This window comes from Cavia porcellus, unplaced genomic scaffold, assembly GCF_034190915.1.
Source record: "Cavia porcellus strain 051 isolate PalLab524CR breed Dunkin Hartley unplaced genomic scaffold, mCavPor4.1 scaffold_29, whole genome shotgun sequence".
In the NCBI taxonomy this organism is placed as follows: domain Eukaryota; kingdom Metazoa; phylum Chordata; class Mammalia; order Rodentia; family Caviidae; genus Cavia; species Cavia porcellus.
Window position 1 is genome coordinate 38,427,443 of NW_026947512.1, and position 21,654 is coordinate 38,449,096.

At 34.6% G+C, this 21,654-nt stretch overlaps 1 protein-coding gene and 1 pseudogene across 5 annotated transcripts in view; both read left to right on the forward strand.

Annotated features, from left to right (window-relative positions):
* Positions 1–21,219, forward strand: part of Wrn (WRN RecQ like helicase) — a 151,251-nt gene extending 130,032 nt beyond the window's left edge. For all 5 annotated transcript variants that reach the window (XM_063239798.1, XM_063239799.1, XM_063239800.1 and 2 more), the window contains 5 exons: positions 6,724–6,855; positions 10,184–10,346; positions 15,313–15,527; positions 18,430–18,561; positions 20,970–21,219. In XM_063239798.1, coding sequence (XP_063095868.1) covers positions 6,724–6,855; positions 10,184–10,346; positions 15,313–15,527; positions 18,430–18,561; positions 20,970–21,086 — 759 coding nt within the window. In that variant the 3' untranslated portion in view covers positions 21,087–21,219. The remainder of the gene's footprint in view (positions 1–6,723; positions 6,856–10,183; positions 10,347–15,312; positions 15,528–18,429; positions 18,562–20,969) is intronic.
* LOC134473928 (non-histone chromosomal protein HMG-17-like) lies at positions 6,864–10,172 on the forward strand (annotated as a pseudogene).
* Positions 21,220–21,654: the final 435 nt, after the last annotated feature.

Here is a 21,654-nt window from a genome sequence, read left to right on the forward strand (position 1 = left end):
TTGTCCAGTGTCCAGGCAGCCTGTATCTATTTCATTGAGAGATTTTATTCTTAGATTTGAGTAAGTACTTTATTCTAAGTTAATAAATTATAAATTTTTCTCTCACATGTTGCAGTTAGAACAGCTGCAAAATTATACTTAATATCATTTGGTTAGGAGCTCAGCTGCTCTGTTTTTCTTATCATTTGGCATGGTCCTTAACTGCCTATTAAGTATGTTTCATTTTATTGTCTTCTGTCTTTATACTTTGTTCTTCTTATCTTTTTATTATTTTTTGCTCTATATCAATGACCAGTTTTAAACCACAGTTGGGGTTTCCTTGAATGCCACATACAGCTCATTTGTGCACAGAAAGTCAGAGCAGTGAGGTTATGAAAAGACTGTGGGACTTGAGCAGGGAATCAGGATTTCAGTTCTGTGGTTTGCCTGGTGAACCTGACCTTATTTATTTTTTTATTTTCTAACTTCTGGGTCTCCATTTGCTCACCTACCTGTGGAATAATACTTTCTGCCCCATATCCAATGGGTAACATTAGGAAGGTAAAAGACATGGAGTGCTTATAAATATTTGGAAGAATTAAAAACACTTAAGGCAATATTAAAGGACTGCTTTTTCTGAGAACTTCCTGTAAGCTTTGGGCAGGCACAACCTAAGATTCTACTTTGGAAAAGTCCTCCTCTCACCTGAGGAAGAAAACTGCTATGATTTGTATGTAGCATTTCCTTTTTTGAAGTAGAGTATGTTTGGCAACTTAACCTTAAGATACCATGTGAAAATTCCTTATATTGCATATTAGGTATTTTGAAAATAACATTATAGTATCTTGATGATTTGATGAAGATCAGTGTGCCCATAGTGGTAATTCAGTAAGTCCCTCTCTTTGGACACTTGATGGTAGTATCTCCTTTCATAAATTCATGTTACTATTCAATATGAATGGGTTGTCCTACCCAACTCCCCCTCCAGAAGACAAAACTGTAGGAAGCTAGAAGTTAAGTGCTCCAAATGACAGGTACAAAAAAGCTATTCTGAACCTATGAATAGAGAAAATGACTGTTGGTATCTCTGATTAGTAATTATGCTTGGAATATTCTACAAATTGAAATCATTTATAAAAGAAAGAAATGAATAATCATTAATGTTTAAGCCAGTTTTCTTATTCACTACTTTCCTAAGCCTTTACTGTATTTACTTCAAATTTTGAAGTAAAACTTAAATACTACCATAATACAAAGTCCAGTACTTACCAATAAGCACTAGAAATGGTGGTATGTGCCACGAGTCCCAGCTACTTGGAGGGATGAGGCAAGAAAATAACTTGGGTCTAAAAGTGGACAGCATAATGAGACCTCATCTTACTAAATGAAAGTTTAAAAAGGAAAGTAACAATGTGACACGGGTGTAATCCCTTGAGATGATTGTTTAAGAAAAATATGCTGAAATGACTTTATTGAAATGCATTTTATGAAAATTATCTTTTTAAGTGTCTATTCCTTCTTTTTTTTTTTTTTTTTTTTTTTAAATTACACTGGAAAATCCAAAAGATTTTAGGACTTTTGGGACAAAATGCTGGCATCATCTGTAAATGCGCAATGATAGGATTTAAGAGTATTCAAGACACTCAGCAAAATAATCCAAAGTAATAATATCAAGAAGGTGGGATCAGACTGTAACTTTACTAAGCAATAGGCTAATGAAATCATATTCTGTGTAGGTAAAAGATTTTGGCAAGACAGTGATCAGTTGTAGAAACACATAGCAAAAACGTAAGAAGAAATGTAGGCAAAGCCTTCTTGGGCACTTTTCAGATGAGAATTTGGCTAAGTAGCTTTGAATAGAGTGATTTAACTGGTGAGGAGAATGCCTTAACTTTTGTTGCTAAGAGTGTCTTAAGCATTAAGACAGTAAAAGAAGTTCCCGTGTTGTATTACAAGCTTGATAAAGAATGTTTAGGGAAGCTGGCTTCCATATAACTTCTTTAGGATAAAGCATGCTAGATGGGCCATGTGAAACATCCCAGTTATGTTTCTTGCTTTAATTATTGAATTTGCTTTCCATTTGCATATACATATATGAAGTCAAGTTAACAATATTGTACATCTATTATGCAGAGCACAGCTGCTAGTTCTGCAGAGCACAACTGCTCTATAATAAGACATACAAGACTTTTAAAATTGAGAGAGTAAGAACTAAAGCCTAAGCCTGGACCATGTATGATGGCATGGTGTAGGGACCACTCTGAGTAGCAAGCTAGGCTTCCAGAAATTACCCATTCTGTCTTCATACACCTATTGTGTCAAAATGCACAATTCTGAAGCTTTGAAACAGACATAGGGAGAGAACATCGCGGACAGACAACAGCAACTACTGAACGCTCTCTAAAGGCTCGGCTCAGAGGCCAGGAATGATGCGGACTAAGGAGATACGAACCAGTAGAGATACGCTCTGCTGACTCAGGAACGAAGTGGGCTGAGAGAATCCAACTTGGAATACAGTCCTGGCGCTAAAATAGGAACAGAAAAATCTCGGTGTGGAGGCTCGACTCCGCGCCATTGGAAACCGCGGTTTGGATTTCCCGCCCCGCCCGGCGGCCGGCTGCCTCCATAGCGGCTCGGCAAGGAGAGACGCGACTGCCAAGCTCTGGGAACGGGAGTCTCCGAACGGAGTCGGAAACGCGACGGACAGGGAGGAAGGCTGACTGGTGGCGAGGTGAGCGAGGAACTGACTCCCTACCGCAGTTTGACTCCAGCGGAGGTTTTTCTGGGCGCGGGCAGTCCTGTAAGAGCAGGGCGCGGTGGCAACTGCAGCCGCACATTTCCCTCTCGGACGGGATTGGTGAAAGGTGCCTGGCCGGAGGGACGCTGCTCGCTTACTCCCTAGGCTGGCCTAACCCAGATCCCAGAGCCTGATGGTGGCCCGGAGGAGCGACCGACTCCCGCGTAGGCTGCCTCCTCCGCAACTCCCTGGGGCGCAGCGGTGAGCGGGAACAACTAGCCAGCGCAATTTGATCAAGCTGTGGCTGACAGGCAGGGAAGCCGGGCCTCCTGTGTAAGATTACATTTTATAAGGAACAGAAAATATGGGGAAGGGAAGCAACAAAAAAGGCTCCTCGACCCCCAATCCTGAGAATCAGGCAATAGTGGACACTGCACCAATATATATTAAGCGCCATTTAGAGAGCCTCATAGACCAATTCAGGAATGAAGTTATCAATGACCTGAAGCTAGAAGTATGCAGAATAGTTAGAGAAATGCTAAGCACCACCCAGGAAAAAGCAGATGGTGGAATGGAAGAACAGAAAAAGAGGGGAGAATTGCTTGATGGAGAAAACAGAGAAAGCATTGAGTATGTGAAGCAGGTGCAAAGGGACTATCAAGAAATTAAGAAGTCTACCCAAGACTGGCATAACAGCTTGAAAGAAACTAAGGACAGACTATCTGAATTGGAGGGCAGACTTGAAACATGGGAGAATGAAATGAAAAACTTCTTAAAAATAACAAAGAAACACACAGCAATAATACAAAGACAAGAAGATGATAAGAGGAGCCATAACTTAAGGATTAAGAACATAAAAGAAGAAGTAGGGACACAAACAAGTGAACTACAAAAGCTACTCACAGAAATAATCCAGGAGAATTTTCCTAATTTAGCAAAAGGTAAAGATACTCAAATGTATGAGGCATACAGGACCCCAGCTACCTACAACCCTAACAGAGAAACACCTAGGCATGTAATAATAAAAATTCCAGAAATTCAATACAAGAACAGAATATTAAAAGCTGTAAGAGACAAGAAACAGATCACTTACAAGGGAAGACCCATCAGAATTACAGCAGATTTCTCTTCACAAACCATCAAATCACGAAGAGCATGGGGAGAAATAATTCAAGCTTTGAAAGATAATAATCTACAGCCAAGATTGAGATATCCTGCACAACTGTCCCTGGAAATTGATGGAAAAACGAGGTACTTCCAGGATAAAGAGGAACTGGGGGAATTTGCAACCACCAATTCAACCCTACAGAAAGTATTGCAGGATATTCTAAAAAAAGAAAAATACAAAGAACCCAGAAATAGGGGCGGGGAGGCCACAATGAATGGAGCAGAGAACAAAATGAAGAAGACAAACTGACAGCTACTGACAGAAAAAGAGCTCAACAGAAATGAGACAGAAGATTGGATGATAGGAACAGCTTTTTTTTGGAGAAAATGACTTTTTAATAGGTAATGCTGATTTAGTACCATCTTGTTTTGAAGTCTCATCTAGCTTTTGTTCTTCTGTCTCCAATGGTCTAAACAGGTTGTATCTTATTGGATTTTGTTATGTACGATAGTATAAGAAAAAACCTTTTAAAGACAAGGAGATTATACAGAGACCATTGTTCATTTTCTGTTAGTCGATTCTAAATACTCTATAATGCTGTCATTCTCTTAAATGGATTTACATTGTTTTGATATACTTAATGCTACAGTATATGAAGTTGTACTCAAGGACTTCAGGGAGGGAGTCAATATGGTAACTATTTTTGGGTCAGGATTAGCTGGTGGTGAAACACTATTCTGCTTAAATGGTTATGTTTTGATCTGCCCTGTTTCGCTGTTATGCCCTCCTTTTTCTCAATCTCCACTCCATTATTTACTTTTTTATTTTTATCCATTTAATTAAAGGGAAAAATATAACAGGATATAATATAGTAACCCACTTTGACTTTCTATTATCTCGATTTGAAGCCCTGTATTACTCTCACCATCTTGTTTTTGACTGAGGTTCCTATATTCTGTTTTGCTGGATAGTATCAGGTTCGAAAGTTTAGGCATCAGCTGAGAAGATAATGAGATTCATTATAACGCCCATTCTCGTTGACTTTTATCTACTTTTGAAGACCTACAATATCTCCAATGTTTTGGTTTTGTTGGTTTTATTCTTTACGGTTTTGTTCAATTGTATTACAACTAATGATATAGGCAATTCTATTAGAAATAGCGGGAGGCATTATGGTAACCATTGTTGATCACCTTGTATTATGTTTTTATATTATCTATTATGTCCACCCTTTTGACTTGACCGATTCTGTTCTGTTATGTCACATTTGGTTTTACTCTCTTCCAAAAAAGCAACAAGAACCGTGGGAGCAATGAAACCCAAAATGTGTAATAGTCACTGTACAAAAGAGAGGAAAAGAAAGTGCTCTAAACTATATAACTGCATGTATATTTAAATGTATAAGATAGAAAATGATAGCACAGAGTTTTATTGGATCATTGAACAAAACTGTTTGCAGTATCATTGTTGGAATGTCCACTCTACAATGCTTTAATTTTGTGACTTAAACAATTATTTCTAAGATGGCAATATGTAATCCATTAACTAGTGATTTCCTATTGCGCATTTTTTTATTCTGTAAATCTGTATAACTTGTACCCCTTCACTGTTTTTTTTTCTTTCTTTTCTTTTCTCCTTAAATAAAAATTAAAAAAAAAAAAAAAAAAAAAGAAACAGACATAGATTCATGAAACACTGAGCCCTGTTTTACTTAGATATGGTATATGCTTAGAACGCCAAATCCTCACACTTATTTGTGGTTGAAATTCTCTTTTGTGTTCATGTGTGAGTATAGCTCTGAAATTCTTCTTCATGCAAAGCAAAATCCTAAAGGTTTGGAGACCATATTCTATTGCTTTGGGCCACATAATCCAAATTCTAAAATTAGGTATAAAAAGGGAAAAAAATCAAACACATTTATATTTCTCAGTATGCAATTAAGTAAAAGACATGGAAAAAAAATTTTTTTATTGAACTCCATAAATGACAGGATATGGAAACAAAAATTAAAGTTCTTTCCCAAAGAAAAGCTTATAAAAATTCTTCCTCATGTATCTATACATAAAATAGTAGGTCACAATGATATATAAGCTTATCAAAATGATACTAATATTGTTCATCAAAGACCAGGCTCCTTATTATATAAGTTTGTTACAGGTTACATTATCATAGGAATATACTGTTTTTATGTCTCTTTTATGTCTGATTAATTTTAAAAACCAATTTTCTGTCTTTTTACTATCTTCAGGCTTCAAAAAAATTCCAATATCTCTTTATTCATCATATTTTAAAAATTTTTTCCCTTTTTTTTTTAAACATTTCCTAGGAAACTATTTTTAAGATTATATATAATTCATACAGGTAGAGTACCACTTGGGATGTACCTTTTAAAATTAATTTCCCTCTCTCTTCTATGGCCATACTACCCTGAATGCACCTGATCTCATCTCTGTCTGTATCTTGAACATGGACAAACATATGCATATAGATAGGGTAAATTTCCTTATACTACATTAGCCAGTTTTGTTACTATAGAACCTAAATATGAATACTGATTCTTTTTACTCATTAAGTATTTACTTCTAGAGAATGGAAACAGATTGGATCGTGTTCTAGTTCCTTTTTTATTACTTCTTACCAGTGAAAGACAAGAATTAGGCTGTTATAAATATTTTGGTAAAACATTTTGCTCTCTAGCATCATTTTAACTCTTTAAAATGTAAACTCCAAATTCATTGTGCCATCCCCCATAAAAACCCTTTGTTATTTAAAATTTTTACTTGGGATTTTTTTTCTAAATAACCAGTAATCATATATTGATCAGTATGTTGATAATTATTATTAGTCTTTCACTTTGAGATTATTATTGATTTTCTGCGCTACATTTAAAATCCTGTAGACAGACCTCTTTTCAAGTACAAAACCTCAAGAAGAACAGAAGAAAAGTCCAGAAGTGAACCATGAAAAATGCTCATTCTCACAGTCTGTGGCTGTCACATATTCTCTATTCCAAGAAAAGAAAATGTCCTTGGTAAGTCTTATTTGAAGTTACAGGGAAGTTTTTAGTTTATCTAAACCTGTGTATTGTCAGCTTTTCAGTATTAAAGCTGTGACTTGGGATCAGTTTCTTTTAACCTGCAAAATGTCTTGTTGTATCTTTAATTTTGAAACTGAATGTCATTTTCTTTTTGTGTTAATACCGACAGTAATAATAACTTGACCATGATTTTCATGCAGAGATGGTATCAGAGTTACATAAAAGTGTAATTATACCTCAGAGATCCTGCAAAAGCAGTATTTTAAACGTTTTTTTTAAAAAAACAAAATGGGATTAGTAGTTTAAAACTCTTTTACAGTACATTTATATGTACTATTTAGAAAGAGCCTCTTACAGCTAAGATGTAGTTTAGTGGTAGAGTGCTTGCCTAGCATGTATGAGGTCCTGGTTTTAATCTTCAGTAGCATCAGAAACAACCAATAAGCAGTCTTCAAGAATATAAGGCAAGGGGCTGGTGATTCAGCTCTGTGGCAAAGCACCTGCCTGGCAACCTCAAGATCCTGAGTTCGATTCCTTGTACCAGGAAAAAAAAAAACCATGAGGCAAGAATAACCCTACATCGACCAAAACTGCATACTGCTGTACCCTGTATCCAGCCTATATGGCCTCTGTGCCCAAGAGAAAAGCTGAAGAGAAAGGCAAAGGAGATAAAGCCAAGGCAAAGGAACAACAGCGGAGAAGACCCGCAAGGTCTTCTTCTAAAGCTGATCCTGCATACCTGAAAGGCTCCTGAATGGAAGGGAGAGAAGGTGCCCAGAACAAAAAAGGGAAAAGCTGATGCTATTTTCTAACCCTGCAGAAAAGGGAGATCCATAGCCAGACAAGGAACAGAAAGCAGAAAGTGCTGGAGAAGCCAAATGAACTGTGTGCATTTTTGGTAACTGTACTTCTGGTGATTGTACAGTTTGAAGTACTTTTTAATGGAGTTTTATAAAAATGCAGAATTTTGTCTTACTTTTTTTTAGCTATGTGGTTAGCACACAGTTTGCTTCATTGTTTCTTGGGTAAAGAGTATATATCACTAATACAGTGTCTCCAAAGCTGGATTGAAGGGGAGAACACCTTCCCTATTAGTTTTGAAAGACTGTGTCTTGGCTCCCAGAAAGAGGGGTTCCCTGATATTGACACATGTGGACGCCTTGGCGCAGATGTGGTGGTGTTGGAATGTTTATGTTCTCCTGTCCTTCTCTGCCATCAGCGCAGACTCTCTTAAGCCTGGAGACCTGACTCTCAGAAACTGGAGTTACCAGTGTGTCAGGCAGTCTGGACCTGGCAGTGACATGGAGATGGTGTCCCCCCAAAAACAACGCTCCTTTTCTAGACTGTGGGCTTTCGGATTGGTGATTCCTTCCATTTTCATTTCATTTCCTGAAAGTCAGAGCCATCTTGTGAAAAGTGGTTAAACAATATGCTCTATGTGAAATACCAGTCCTCCCTCTAAATTTTCTCTACTCAGAGCATCAAGTGAAAACTATTGGATTTTATAATGGCTTTCTAATTTTTCTTTATCCATCCAATAAGGAAGTTTGAAAGTCATGCACTTGAACGATGTATACCCATGTCCTGCCTGAAACATTGAAATTGTTTATGAAACATATCTGTAGTAAAACTGGATAGTTTGGTTTGAAAAAAAAGAGATCTTCAAGGTTCATTAAGTTTAAAAAAAAAAAAAGGAAGGGGAAAAAACAAACGTGTTTATATATTCATAGTTCTACATTTCTTAGTTTTGTATATATCTAAAAATTCATACAGGATCTCTGGAAGGATATCCAAAAAACTGGAAATCAAGTTATTAAAAAAATCACTCTGTATTTGTTAGCACTGTTTGTTTTAAAGTATGCCAGCTGAGCTGCTCCTTGCAAAAATGAATAAATAAATACATAGATGAATAAATCTGTTGTTAAAGAGGAGCCATACTTAATATTTCTTCATTGTTCTAATACATATTCTTAAGGCTGTTGAGGTTTGATTTTTTTTTTTTTTTTTTTGGTATACAAAGTAGAGATAAGTTCATAGCTTATTTTACTTACTAATGTAATTGGCTTGTCAAGTTCTTCAATTAAAAGTACAAAAGCCATTACTCAAGAAACCAAATAATTCTATTAAGAAAGTTGAATTCTTGTGTTCATACTAACTTACCTGAACATGCTAAAAATGCCTTTATACATTATTAGAACTGTCATTTTTAAGTAAGTTTGTTATGAGCTCTGAATTTTGAATAATGTCCATTCTAATATTAGTCATAATATGCGGTTTCATATATTACATATTCATGATTAAAGAATAATGTGTCATCATTTTTGCTTTTGGCATTATTTTGTAATATTTTATTTTGTGATAGGATGGTTAATTATCTGTGCCTCCCTAGAGTCTAAGAGGGTCTTGCCAATTAACCACAAAATTAAACATGCCTAAGGACTTATTAATCAGGACCAATAATATAATTAAGTTGAAGTAACTTGATGCCTCGTATCAGATAACCCTGATATTATGCACACATGGTGCACACTTTCTGGTAGAAAATAGTAGATATTTAATGAAGGTAATTTTATCTGAAGGATGAAAACACTGCCTTAGATAATCTATTCTATGAAAGTATCAGCATTCACACAAATTCAGTCTAAATTTAAACTTTCAAAATGTATTGCAAGAATATCATGAAGTATTTTAGATTTGAGCTAAATGCTTAGAATGTCTTACCTAATATATCTTAATTGTGAAGTCACAGTTGTTTCAAAAGCTGTATAAATATGAAACATTATTCTAAATTACACATTAAGTTCAGTAGTATGAAAGTGGTGACAGGCCTTGTTAGAAGTGTAGTTATTTTTTTAACAGAAACAATTTAAAACACTTATTAAAGTCTTCTCAGGAGTCTTTTATATCATGCATCTGGTGTCTTACATTATTACTACACATTTTAAAATTTGTCTTCTTGAAACCAAAGCACCATGTATTATTTCAAACATAGAAACTATTAGAATATAGTTCTATTTCCAAAAATTGTAACAACTGTTAGACTTAGAATAACTCTCTGTCACTTAAAGCTTTGTAAAGCGAATGGAAAAGTATAAGGATTGGCTGCTTGTCTAATGCTGGAGCTTTTATTCTACCCAATATAGCAAGTATAAAAAGTAGAACCAATCGAGGTCATTAGTATTTAATGCAAATCTTAGGTGCAAGTTTAGCCCATTGTTTTGTTCTTGGTAAATATTTATTACCTGAGGTTTTAATTATTTTTGTTCTGTGAAGTACAATGGAAACAGAAATCTCACTGGTTTTTTTGCTATGATTTCTCTAGGACAGCGTAGCCAAGAACAGGACTCTGCCGCTCACGGTGGTTGGCCAACACTTAGCCCAAGTAGTAAAAGCTGGCTACTCCCTGGATATGGAGCGATCAGGGCTGACTCCAGAGGTTCAGAAGATTATTACTGCTGTTATCCAAAACCCTCCCGTCAACTCAGGTGACACATAGGGCTCTGTGCTACAGCAGTAATGACTTGTGTTACTGAATCCGGATGAAGTAAACAAGCAATCAGCTAATACTTTGCACTTTAACAGCACTGACCCTTTATGCTGCTTTGAAAAGCTTACGCTTTTTGTTTGTGGGGTTTTTTTTCTTTTGTTCTTTTGGTTTGAGAAAAATAATCTATTCGTTATCACTCAGAGGAAAAAAGACTGACAATGATTTTTTTCCTTGCCAGCTTCATATTCCATCTTTTATATCCTTCCCCAAACAGGGTACATTTACCCTTTTCTAATTTCTGCTTAATCACATGCAAAAACCACATTTTCCTTTCTATTCATTCCCAACAGCTTACTGACTGCCTGTGTTCCCCTAACCTTTTTGATTCCTTGTCAGTTATTTCACTTGAGTGCCCTCTCCAGTTAACCTGGTGTACTGTGATGTGGACGGAGGCCAAGCTCTGTAGCCCTTGCACAAGGGTTTTCTCTTGGCCCTGTGCTAAAGAACCTCTGCTGTGCTCATCAAGGTGAATGAAGCCCCTTTGCTTGTCCTGCAGAATTTTTTTCAATTTTGAAATAGGATCTCCCTAAGTTGCTCAGGCTAGGTTTGAATTTCAGATCTTCTTTCCTCAACCTTTGAGAGTGCTGAATTATAGGTCTATGTTCCCGTATCTCGTTTATTGCAGAAATTTTTAAGTAAAGATTCATTCTTTATGGTTAAGTAGAAATATGTTAGAGGATTTTCCCCTTAAATGCAGAAGTGTAAACTTCATGTGTTAGAATATAATAAATCTGCTACCTATTTTCAGATTGTCAGGACAGAGCAATAGCCTAAAACCTTCTAATTGTATGAATAATTACTTTTTAGTGATTCTTATTTTTTTACTACATGGAAGCAACCTTTAATATTCTCCCCAAGAATTTGGAAATAAGGGAAATAAGATTACTCTGAAGTCACAGGAAATACTGTACTGTACTGATTAGAGCAAAAGTAAGTCACCATAACAGCAGCATTATTTTTAGGCTTGTGCAAAACTTGACTGAAGGTGTGAAGCACGAGCACCCCCATTACTTCCATTGTTCAGCAGTTGAGGCACAGGCAAGCTTGGGGGGCATTCTTTCAAAACCCAGGGATGAGAAGTGCTGGCCAGTGAGATTTCAGCTGTGTTAAGCCCCATGGATATGTTATGTTGTGATCATGTTCAAGAAAGACTCTTCACACTTGATCTCAGCCAAGAGGCTGAGAAGCAATGAGAAAGACCTTTAACAAGTAATTCTTCTGTTTTGTCCCAGCTTTCTGGTTACTGTTTGATTTCCTATGTATATCTCTCCTTAGGGAAAGCATGCTGTAGTTATACTTATTTGAATATATGATGATTGTGCATGAATAATTTTGTGAACTTGGAGTGTGGATCTGCTAAGGCTAAATTACATTTCTGAATTTGAAAACGAAAGAGCCAAGTCCTGGACTGCATGTTAAATATGGGGAATTTAGCTGTCAATCATCTAATGAGAAAATCAACTCTTCTGGGCATATTCCAGTCTAACATCAGCAGCCAGTTCGCTACAAATGTGGCAGAAAGAAGAAAATAGTCATTATTTTGTACGACTAGATTATGGTTGTATGAATCTGTTTCACCACTGCAAGATGGCACAGTGTTTTAGGCAAATTTAAAGATTCCAATGCCATGTACGTTGTAATATTCTAGAATTCTGTTTTCCATTATAAATGTTCTGAGTCTCTTAGGACTCAGAAAAATATGTGTCTTTTGATGAGATATTGAGCAGTAGGCAATATTCCCTGAAAGAGTTTGTGCAGCTTTTTCTTTTTTTAAAAAAAAAATATTGACAGTCATGTTTGCTGTCCTTTGGCTGCATTTCCTCAAACCTGAAGGCTGACAGATGGTGTGAGCCTCATCAGTAAGAGCAAGGCTCCCACACCAGACAGATCTGTGCTAAGATCTTGGCTCTACTGTGTAAAGTTAATGTGACCATTGGCAAATGAACCTAATCTCCCTGAGTCTTGTTTCCTTCTCTCTAAAGTGAGGAAGGATAATATTGCTTCTTACAGAATAATGAGAAATAAATTAGATATTATCCAGAAAGTCCTGGTGCATGGTAATTAGTTGGTAAATGGCAGTGGTGAAAGATGATGATGAGTGAAGTAGATGGGATGATCTAGCATTTTAAAAATACCTTTAAAATATGATTAATTTTATTCTTTATCTTTTTAATAGCTAATTAAGAATATATGAAGTTAATAAGTAGGCATATTAGAAGTTTAAAAACCTGCACAGTGTCCTTTGTTATCTTTGGAGGGATTACTTTCACAATATCCCTCCTTCTCCTGTAAGTAGTGAAATCTGTACATGTGAAAGTGTCTTGTACTAAATAGTGTAGTATTTTTATGTAACCTATACACATCCTCTTGTATACTTTAAACTATCTCTAGATTACATATAATACTATGATGTAAATGCTTTGTAGATAGTAATTCTATTGAAATGTTTATGAAATGACAACCATATGTATGTTCGATAGAGATGCAAATTTTTAAAAAAATTTCAATCTGTGGTTGAAGAATCCAGGATATAGAACCCATAGATGGCGAAAAATTATGGCAGATTATAATCTGTTCTGTATGTATTTGTACTAAAGAATTCCTATGCATTGTTCCTGCATGAACATAAAATGAGTGTTCTAATTTCAGTTCATTATTGCCTGAGGAAAATGGTAGAGGCAGATTTAAGACTGTAATATTCAGCTTGATGTTGACAGTATCTGTTTATGTGGCTATGGTAAAGAATGGAAGTGCTGTTAATTTCATTTCTAAATCATGTCATAAAATTATGGAACTTCTGATTTGAAAAAAATTGGAGATATTCTGTTGTCTCTTACCTTGTTCAAAGAAAGGAAAGTGAGGCCTCCAAAGTTGCAAAATTGTTTTAATGTCATGTCTAAGATTAATGACAAAGATTTTCTTAGTACTATAATGTGTTTTGAGTTGTGTTTCCAGCTAACTTGAAGGAAATATATAGTTTATAGTTTTGATGCAGGATTTAGGTTTATAAGCCAGTAAATTGATGAATAAAATTAATCATATTCAATTTAATATCTTTTACAATCTGTCAAGACTACCACCATCTCTAGTACTCTGTATATTAAGAGTTCAGCAATTTCTCTGTGTGATGTTAGATAACTTCTAAATTAAGAAATATGAAAATAGAATTTTATAAAGATGAAAAATGACTAGCCCAATTCAACATATATTGGGGAGTTGGAAAACGTTTTGAAATGTTATCAGTAAAACATTTGTCTTTATCACCATACATAAAGTATGTAATGTTACATAAATTTTTAGCTGGAGATAAGCATTAAATTGAAATTGCAAAGAACAGCAGAGTGTATTTTACAATAATACCTATTAACAGTGTGTTCTCTGTCAGTAGTTTGTATCCAGGTTCAACATAAAATGTTAGAAGAGGATTTTTTTGTAGTGTGCATCCAAAGGGAGATAGATGAAGTTAAAATGGTGGTGTAACCATGGGCCATTACTTATTTTGACAGTACATTTATATATCTAAGATATCATTTGTTGGTGTGATATTTTTACTTTGGGATTGTTTTTATTTGGTAAAAATAGTATTTGTTTTCTTGAGAAAATATAAGGGCTAGTAAAATATGAGAAATGAAGATATATTCTACTTTAATGACTCAGATGTTATTTTCATGTTTAACTGTATGTAACCTTTTCACATAACTCAGTGTTTTAATGAAAAATTTGATTGATATCTAAATTTTACATAATACTGAATTGAGAAAATTTCTATAAAATAATGCTTATGATAGAATGGAGTTTTTAAAAATTGGTTTGCTTACATCAGTCTTGAATTTTAAAACTTTAAAGTACTTTGATAACTTACTGTCCTTCTTTGTATTAGTTGTGTAACTGTCTTGTGTTTTGTTTTTTTTTAACTGCAGTGTTTGGAAAATTCTCAAAATATCAAGCCAATACACTGTAATAATTTAAAATCAGCTTTTCAGAATGACACTCTAACAAATACTGGATTCTGACCATAAACAAAGCTGTGTCATAAATGCTTGATATGTTTTATAAATTACATGAAGATGAGTGTGTTCTAGTTCTTTAAAGTGCTCTAGAGCATTGTAGATAAATACAGCAGTACCTTGGTTCACGAACTTAATTCGTTCCATGATTCTGGAAAAGATGGTCATGTTCATGTTTGTCACCCTGTGTGGAGTTCACAAACAAAAACAAAATTTTTTCAAACCAAATTGTTCACAAATAAAAGCATCTGTGAATCAAGTGTATAATATTGGAAGAAAGTGGTCGAAACAGCGTTTTATTTGTAAGAGATTGCCCTATAATTTATAGGAAGAGTGAAAATATTGACACAGTCTGAATTTAGTTGTTTTGAGTTACAAAAATTAATAGTTCCTTGATTCTGAAAATAAGACATAGTTCCCCCAGGAAGGTCGGGTGGTTAATAAACATTTTAAAAGATTGATGTATTTTGTTATGCTGTAATACCCATTGAAACAATCCTCTTGTTAGAATTTTATTTCTAATTATAATTGAGTTGTATTTTAATGATGTCATCTTTAAGATTAGTTTATAATTGATACTTGAAATTTCAAGCAGTTTCCTTTAGAAACTGAAGTGTCCTTTTGATTCTTGGCAGCCTACTGAAGACGGCTGAAATATAATTTATAAAGAGTCAATCGCGTTCATTTGTCCTGGAGACAAGGGGTGCAGGTGATGCAGGAGTGAGGAGGACATGTTTGGATTCCATCTCTGTTCTATAGGACTCTAAGTTTTGAAAGAAGAAAATTCTTATCAAACCTTTCTTTTTTCTTTTTACAAAATATTTGATTTCCAGATTATCAGTTTTCTGAAATGTTCTGCATGATTTGTTTTAAAAATCATTTTTTCATCTTTCACAGATATGAGTAAAATTAAACTAATTAGAATGTTAGTTCCGGAAAACATTGACACGTACCTGATCCACATGGTAATTGCGATACTGGAAAGTGATCGTGACCACACTCTGTTATGTCAGCCTTCATTTGATTCCAGCAAAAAGAGATGTTTCCCCAACTCTGAAGAGAGCTCTTCAGGTTCTAAGAGAAGCAAGGAAGAAGTAGGCACAAACAGCAAGGTGTTAATTATATGCAGAATTTTCATAATATCGCTTTGTTTAGTTTGCAAGTTCTAATGCTAAAATACTGTGTTCTTTGAACTGTTATACATTCTAATATAAGGTTACTTAACAATCTGTGTGCTCTGTTTCCTTTGCTTTTTATAATATGATCTGAGAAAAATGATTTAAAAAAAACAATAAAAGGAGAAGAGAGTCCATCTATTTAGTTTATAGAATGCGGACTTAATTTTACTTGTATTAGCTTTGTAGCCACGAAATTCTTTTTGCTTTCAAACGTGTAGTTAATAGGCTTAAGCATATGGCAATTTATATGGTTCATGAAAGCAAACTGATTTATGTATCATCCTGTCATTCATCATGTTCTCTTACTACTTTGTTGACTATATAGAGTACAAGGATAATTGTTGCTCATGATTCTGGGCATTTCACTCCTTCTCTGCATAGTCAGAGAAGGACTATAAATGCAGTAATGTTTCAGGTAGTATATTAAAATCAAGTGTGTGGAAAATTATTGCTCAGTGAATTATGTAAGATAAATAGTTATGGTAGAATGATTCTTTGGCAAGATGACTCAATTAAATGATTGTATAAAATTTGACTTTCAGTATTTTTCAGCTCTAAAATTACATGACTGCATTAGAAAAGTTATTGAGCTTTTAATAATTTGCTAAAAATTCTTTTAGTTCCTAGATGATGAACTTAGTGTGGTAGTTAGTGGTTGTTAATATTTGCATTACGAGATTAGAGACTCTATTTTATTTTTAAGGTAACTTTATATTTCCGAAAATTACAGTCTTAACTTTTCCAAATAGCTTTAAAAAATAAAGGGAACTGATGCTTATAAATTCTGTACTTCCATTGGGTTTGTGTATATTCACATTCTAGTAGGTAACCCAATGACATTTAATTAGCTGTAAATTTCACCTTTTTTATAATTGACTAGCTAGAAGATGGATAGTAAAGAAAATACATTTTGGGTAGAATTAATGAAAATAAGCTTTGACACCCAGGTTTTTATTTTTGTAACATATACTATGTGCCTGAGGGCCTACTTTTCTCAATTTCTCAATATATACAGCAATAGGTATAACTTATTATTTCTACATTTATAGTAAAACAATATTTTAATAACAATGTAGGGTTTTTGCTTTTCCTCTGTTGAAATGTCACTCCTAGGAACACGGTGGTTTCTTTGTAGGTTTTTTTGTTTTTTTTTTTTTTAGTTCTGGAGAGTTCTCTTCAATTATGGTTTTAAAATTTATTTCCAGAAGGTTTTGTAAATTACACCGTTTAGTATTTAGTTCTGTTGCTTTTTATTTCCTTTTCAGGAACTTCTGCTATCTTATGTTAGGTCTTCTTCATATACAGCTTCACTGTTCGTCACATATGTCTTCACTGCTCACAAATACCTTTCGTCTTGTGGTGGTGGTGGTGGTACTGGGTGTGGAGCCCCCTGGGCCTGATGTATAGTAGGCAAGAATCCGCCACCTAGCTGTGCCCTTAGCTCCTCTTCATTTACCTGTACCTTAATTTTTTTTATCTTGTATTTTTCTTTGGATATCTTTTCTGTTATTACTGTTTTTCATATAATAAAGTATTCACTTTAATTCTTCATATTCACTTCTTTTCTGATTCTTCTCTGAGCCTGCCTCAGTTTTGAATTTTCTGATTTTTTTAACTTATGTCATTCTTTCATGTTTAAAATGATTCTTTAAACGTTTTCAATTAATTTTGAAAAGTTACAGTTTTAGCTGGAATGTGGTGGTACGTGCTTATGATCTCCAGAGACTCAGGCAAATGAATCGCCCCAAGTTTGAGGCTAGCATGAACTATTTAGTGAGTTCAAGGCCAGCCTGAGATGCAGAGCTCATAGTGAGACCTTGTCTCAATACAAAACAAAACAAAAAGTTGCAGTTTAATTCTAACTGAATCGTCTTTCTGTTGTGAGATGTGACCTTGCTGCTTGTTCATTGTTTCATTTTAATGTAAAATTAGTTTTCCTACACTTTAAAAAGAAGGCATGAGTCAGGATGGCTTTTCCAATTTCATAGTTCTTTCTAATTTTATAATGTAATACTTAAAATATGAAAACTTGGTTTCTGAGCCATACATCCCCATGTTTACTGGGCTTTCTCTTCTGTTCTGTCTGTTTCACTGTCCCATTTGATTCTGGTTTAACCCCAGCAGTTTCTCTTGCATGTGGCGCCTCCTTCTGGAAGGCAGCCAGGGCTGGTCAGAGCTCCTGGGAGCCTGCTTCAGATACTTAGTGGGGAATTTTTACACCTCGTCTGTCCCCGCATTGTCAGGTGCTGTTTCACATTATTCCATGATCTTTTCAGAGTCTGTCCGTGGGTTCTTTTGAGTACTCTAGTTTGCAGATACCTTGATGCTTGCCACTTTCTCCCATACAGATGTATTTACCATGCAAGTATTAATAGCTAACCATAGACGGTTTGTTCTTATACTTTGGCTTTCCTGAAGATATCTACAAATGTAGCTCCACTGTAAATGTAGAAGCTAAGTTTTAGTTTTGCTGTATAATTCTGTCTATTCTGCTAGAATTCATAAACATTTAAAAACCTATAGATAATAGGAAGTACAAAGGTAGATCTTTTTTCAAATAGGATGATTAGGAGATGTGGGGTGATAAAAGAATTGAGATGTGTGTATATCTATTCTCAACAAAGAGTGTGGTCATATGTACTGCAAACATGTATACAGCTGGGGATTTAGCTCAGTGGCTTAAATGCCTGCCTGGCAAGCGCAAGGTCATGAGTTTGATCCCTGGCACCAAAAAAAAAAAAAAAAGAGAGACAAACATATATTAGTAAAAACTAAAAACAGGAAAAAAGAGAAAAGTGCAAGGTATAACTATTTTGTATTCTATAAAATTTCATAGGCTGATGAAAAACATCTTGATAATTTGTCACTGAAAGACAAAGACCACAGAACTTCATTAAAACTAGCTTCTTGGAATCAGCCACCTGATGATCCAGAACTAGAAGAATTATTTTCAGATTCTCATTCACAGGTAAAAATTATGAAAATAGTTTTGATGATAAATGCATTGGGCTTGATAATGAATAATTTTCAATTTTTTACTTATGGATGAGGTTAAATGTGAATATGTTATGTTACCTTTTTTCCCTCTATCTGCTCATATGCAAGTACGTATGATCAGCAAATGAGTCAATGTTTTCTGTTCACAGTTGATCAATAATAGCTTTGTAATATAATTTGAAGTTTCATAAAGTGACAAATAGCTGGAAATTTAGTATTCTACTGATGAAGGAAATAGACACTAAAAGACATTATTTCTATCTGGTGACCTAAACCTTGGAATTAATATCTCTTCGGACACTTGTTGTAGAGGCTCAAAAGATATACAGTGTATGTCCTCCCTCTTCTCAGTGAAAAAAGATTATTACAACTGTAGGATAAATGCAGAGGATCATATTCCATATAATATTATCAGAAATAAGATTGGTATTATCTACAAGTTAATGAGTGACAAGAAAAATCAGAATGTTTTGATATTTTGTGCATATTTCCATTTAACTCCAAATAATTCATGATGTTATATAGTATTCCTATTTTCTGAGTGAAGAAATTAAAGTTTAACATGCCTAAGATCACACATTTAAGTAGGTGGATTAATTAGAACTCAAAACTAGTCCTTTCCTGCGTTAAAGACCATCTTTATTCCATGATGTAGACTACTATAAGACTAGGGATTTCTCCTGTGTTCTATTACTGTTCAGGTATCTCAGTGTGTTTTACTCTTTGGCTTTATTACAATTTTAACTCCCCCTGCCACACTCAGGGCTCTAATTGCAGCAGCTGTATTTGTCTGTGACTACAAGGGATTTAATAGTAAGATCTTTTGAGAAGAATAAATGTTACTGTTATGGTGGGGGGTTTGCTGGGGATTGAACTAAAAGCCTTGTGCATGCAAGCACATTCTCTGTCACTGCACTGCCCAGCTGGCTCTAGACCCATTTTTTTTCCTCTAACAAAATACTTCTTCTCTGTGTATCTTTGCATCTCTAACACTTGCTATTTCCTAGTCCAATGTTGTGTATCTTTCAGTATACATAAGTTTCATTTGTTCTCCTGATTTTTTTCTTTCTTGCTTAAGAATGGATATCCAGGAACAGAGTTGCCGTATATTAGCTGTTTCTTTCCTCTAGCTTTTGCAATAATGTGAGTAGCTTTTTCTTCAGCATTTCTTTACTTAAGCTGGAGAAGCTAACAGTTCTTACCTTTTTCAGTTACAAAATTTCACAGTCTTTGCCAAGGATCTTTTGCTCTTTTACTTATCCTTAAATATTTTAAAGCATAGTTTAATGTAGAAATCATAATAAAACATAGAAAGCAATTGATAAACACTAGATTAGATAGAGAGATAGATAGGGCCATCATTCTTCAAGTGAAATAAATTATACTATAGTTATACATTACACTGACAGATACATTGTAACTTAGATAAGAGTACCTTAGTACATATTACAAAAGCCCTCAAGTATTTCCAATAATGGCTAGATTCAAAGGAGTAATAATATTAGAGTAACTTCTCTGTTAGGTTATTCTGAGCATCAAGTACTGTAACTGAGTTCTGAAGTTCTATAACTGAGTTTATGCCATTTTAGGCTTATGCAAACATTACCTGTTTTAAAATTGTTTTATATTTTTCATATGCCAAGGATATAGTACCCATATGCTGCCTTTGTGTTTGAAATTTCCACCACCACACAGGACTTTTAACCTATGGTTCAGAGGCTTTTTAAATAGATAAGCCTGTAAAATTATGTGTAAAATATTGTACGTGTATTTGCTTTTTTTCTCTGGAGAGTGGATCTGTGGTTGTCAGCAGATTCTCAAAGGAGTCTATCAGACAAGAAGATTTGTTGGTTTTGCTTTGTTTGGTTTTTGAGCGTCTTCTATGTCTTGACCAGTCTGCAAAGTGCTGATAATCACTATACCACTCCCCTTGTCTATCTGCCATTGTAGACATCAGGCACTATACTGTGTTTTAGATGCCAAATATGATTAATTCTGAGTTTGTATGTCTTCCTCAGAACATTAAATTCACCATTTTTTGTTAACTCAAAACATATACATGTGTGATGCAGATATTAAATGATCTCTAATTTTTAACTTATCAAATGAAGATCTGGACTTGAGTGTCCAAGAATGGGTGGGATAGCAATTAATTGCCTAAATAAGTGATATTACAGTTTCTTTACCCTTTCATTTGTTAACTTTTAGACCAGGAAATAAATTCTATAGATGCAACAGTTTTGCTTTGATGGTGAGAGGGTGGGTGTATATTCAGGACATGTTACTTGTTTTTGCAGGGCCCGACACATGGTACTTTGTTTGCAATTGATATACATTTCAGTAGGAAAACTATTTATTTTTTCTTTCTGTTTTCTATAGATATCATCTGCAGACTCAAAGAGAAACTTACCTGAATGGTTTACCAAAGGAAATAATACCATAAATGATAACAGCAAGAAACCAGTGACCAAAAAAAAAACCGAAAGGTCTTTTTAGTTAAGTTGGCAATTACCAGAAAGTTTTGTGTATCTTACTGTATTATAAGAGCTGTATTTCATTGCTAAAAGAAGTAATTTTATCTTAAAAATTGTTTTAACCCTAAATAAAGACTCATATACCTACTGAAGAACCAGTATCTTAAATTAACCTTCCATAGTTCAAATAAACTATTTGGGTCTTCTAGGAACCTACACATTTATTTCACAATAATAGAATATTAAATTAGATTTCTTTCGAATTACGTTCAGGAACTCTGTTCCTACCGTTTTTTAATCTCTTTATTGCGAATGTGTATTTGGAAAATATAATGTATGGTAATTTAATAAAAATAACACATTGCTGGGGTTTAGCTCAGCAGCATAAGCGCCTGCCTTGCAAGCGCATGGTCATGAGTTTGATCGCCGGCACCAAACAACAACAACAACAAAACAAAAACAAACCCCAAAACATTAGTTGTGTGGTGATTGTAGAATTTAAAATATTCTTATGTTACCAAATTTTTGGCGTATAAATGTAAAACAGCATAGTTATTTTTACAAATCATATTTGCCATCTTGCAAAGCAG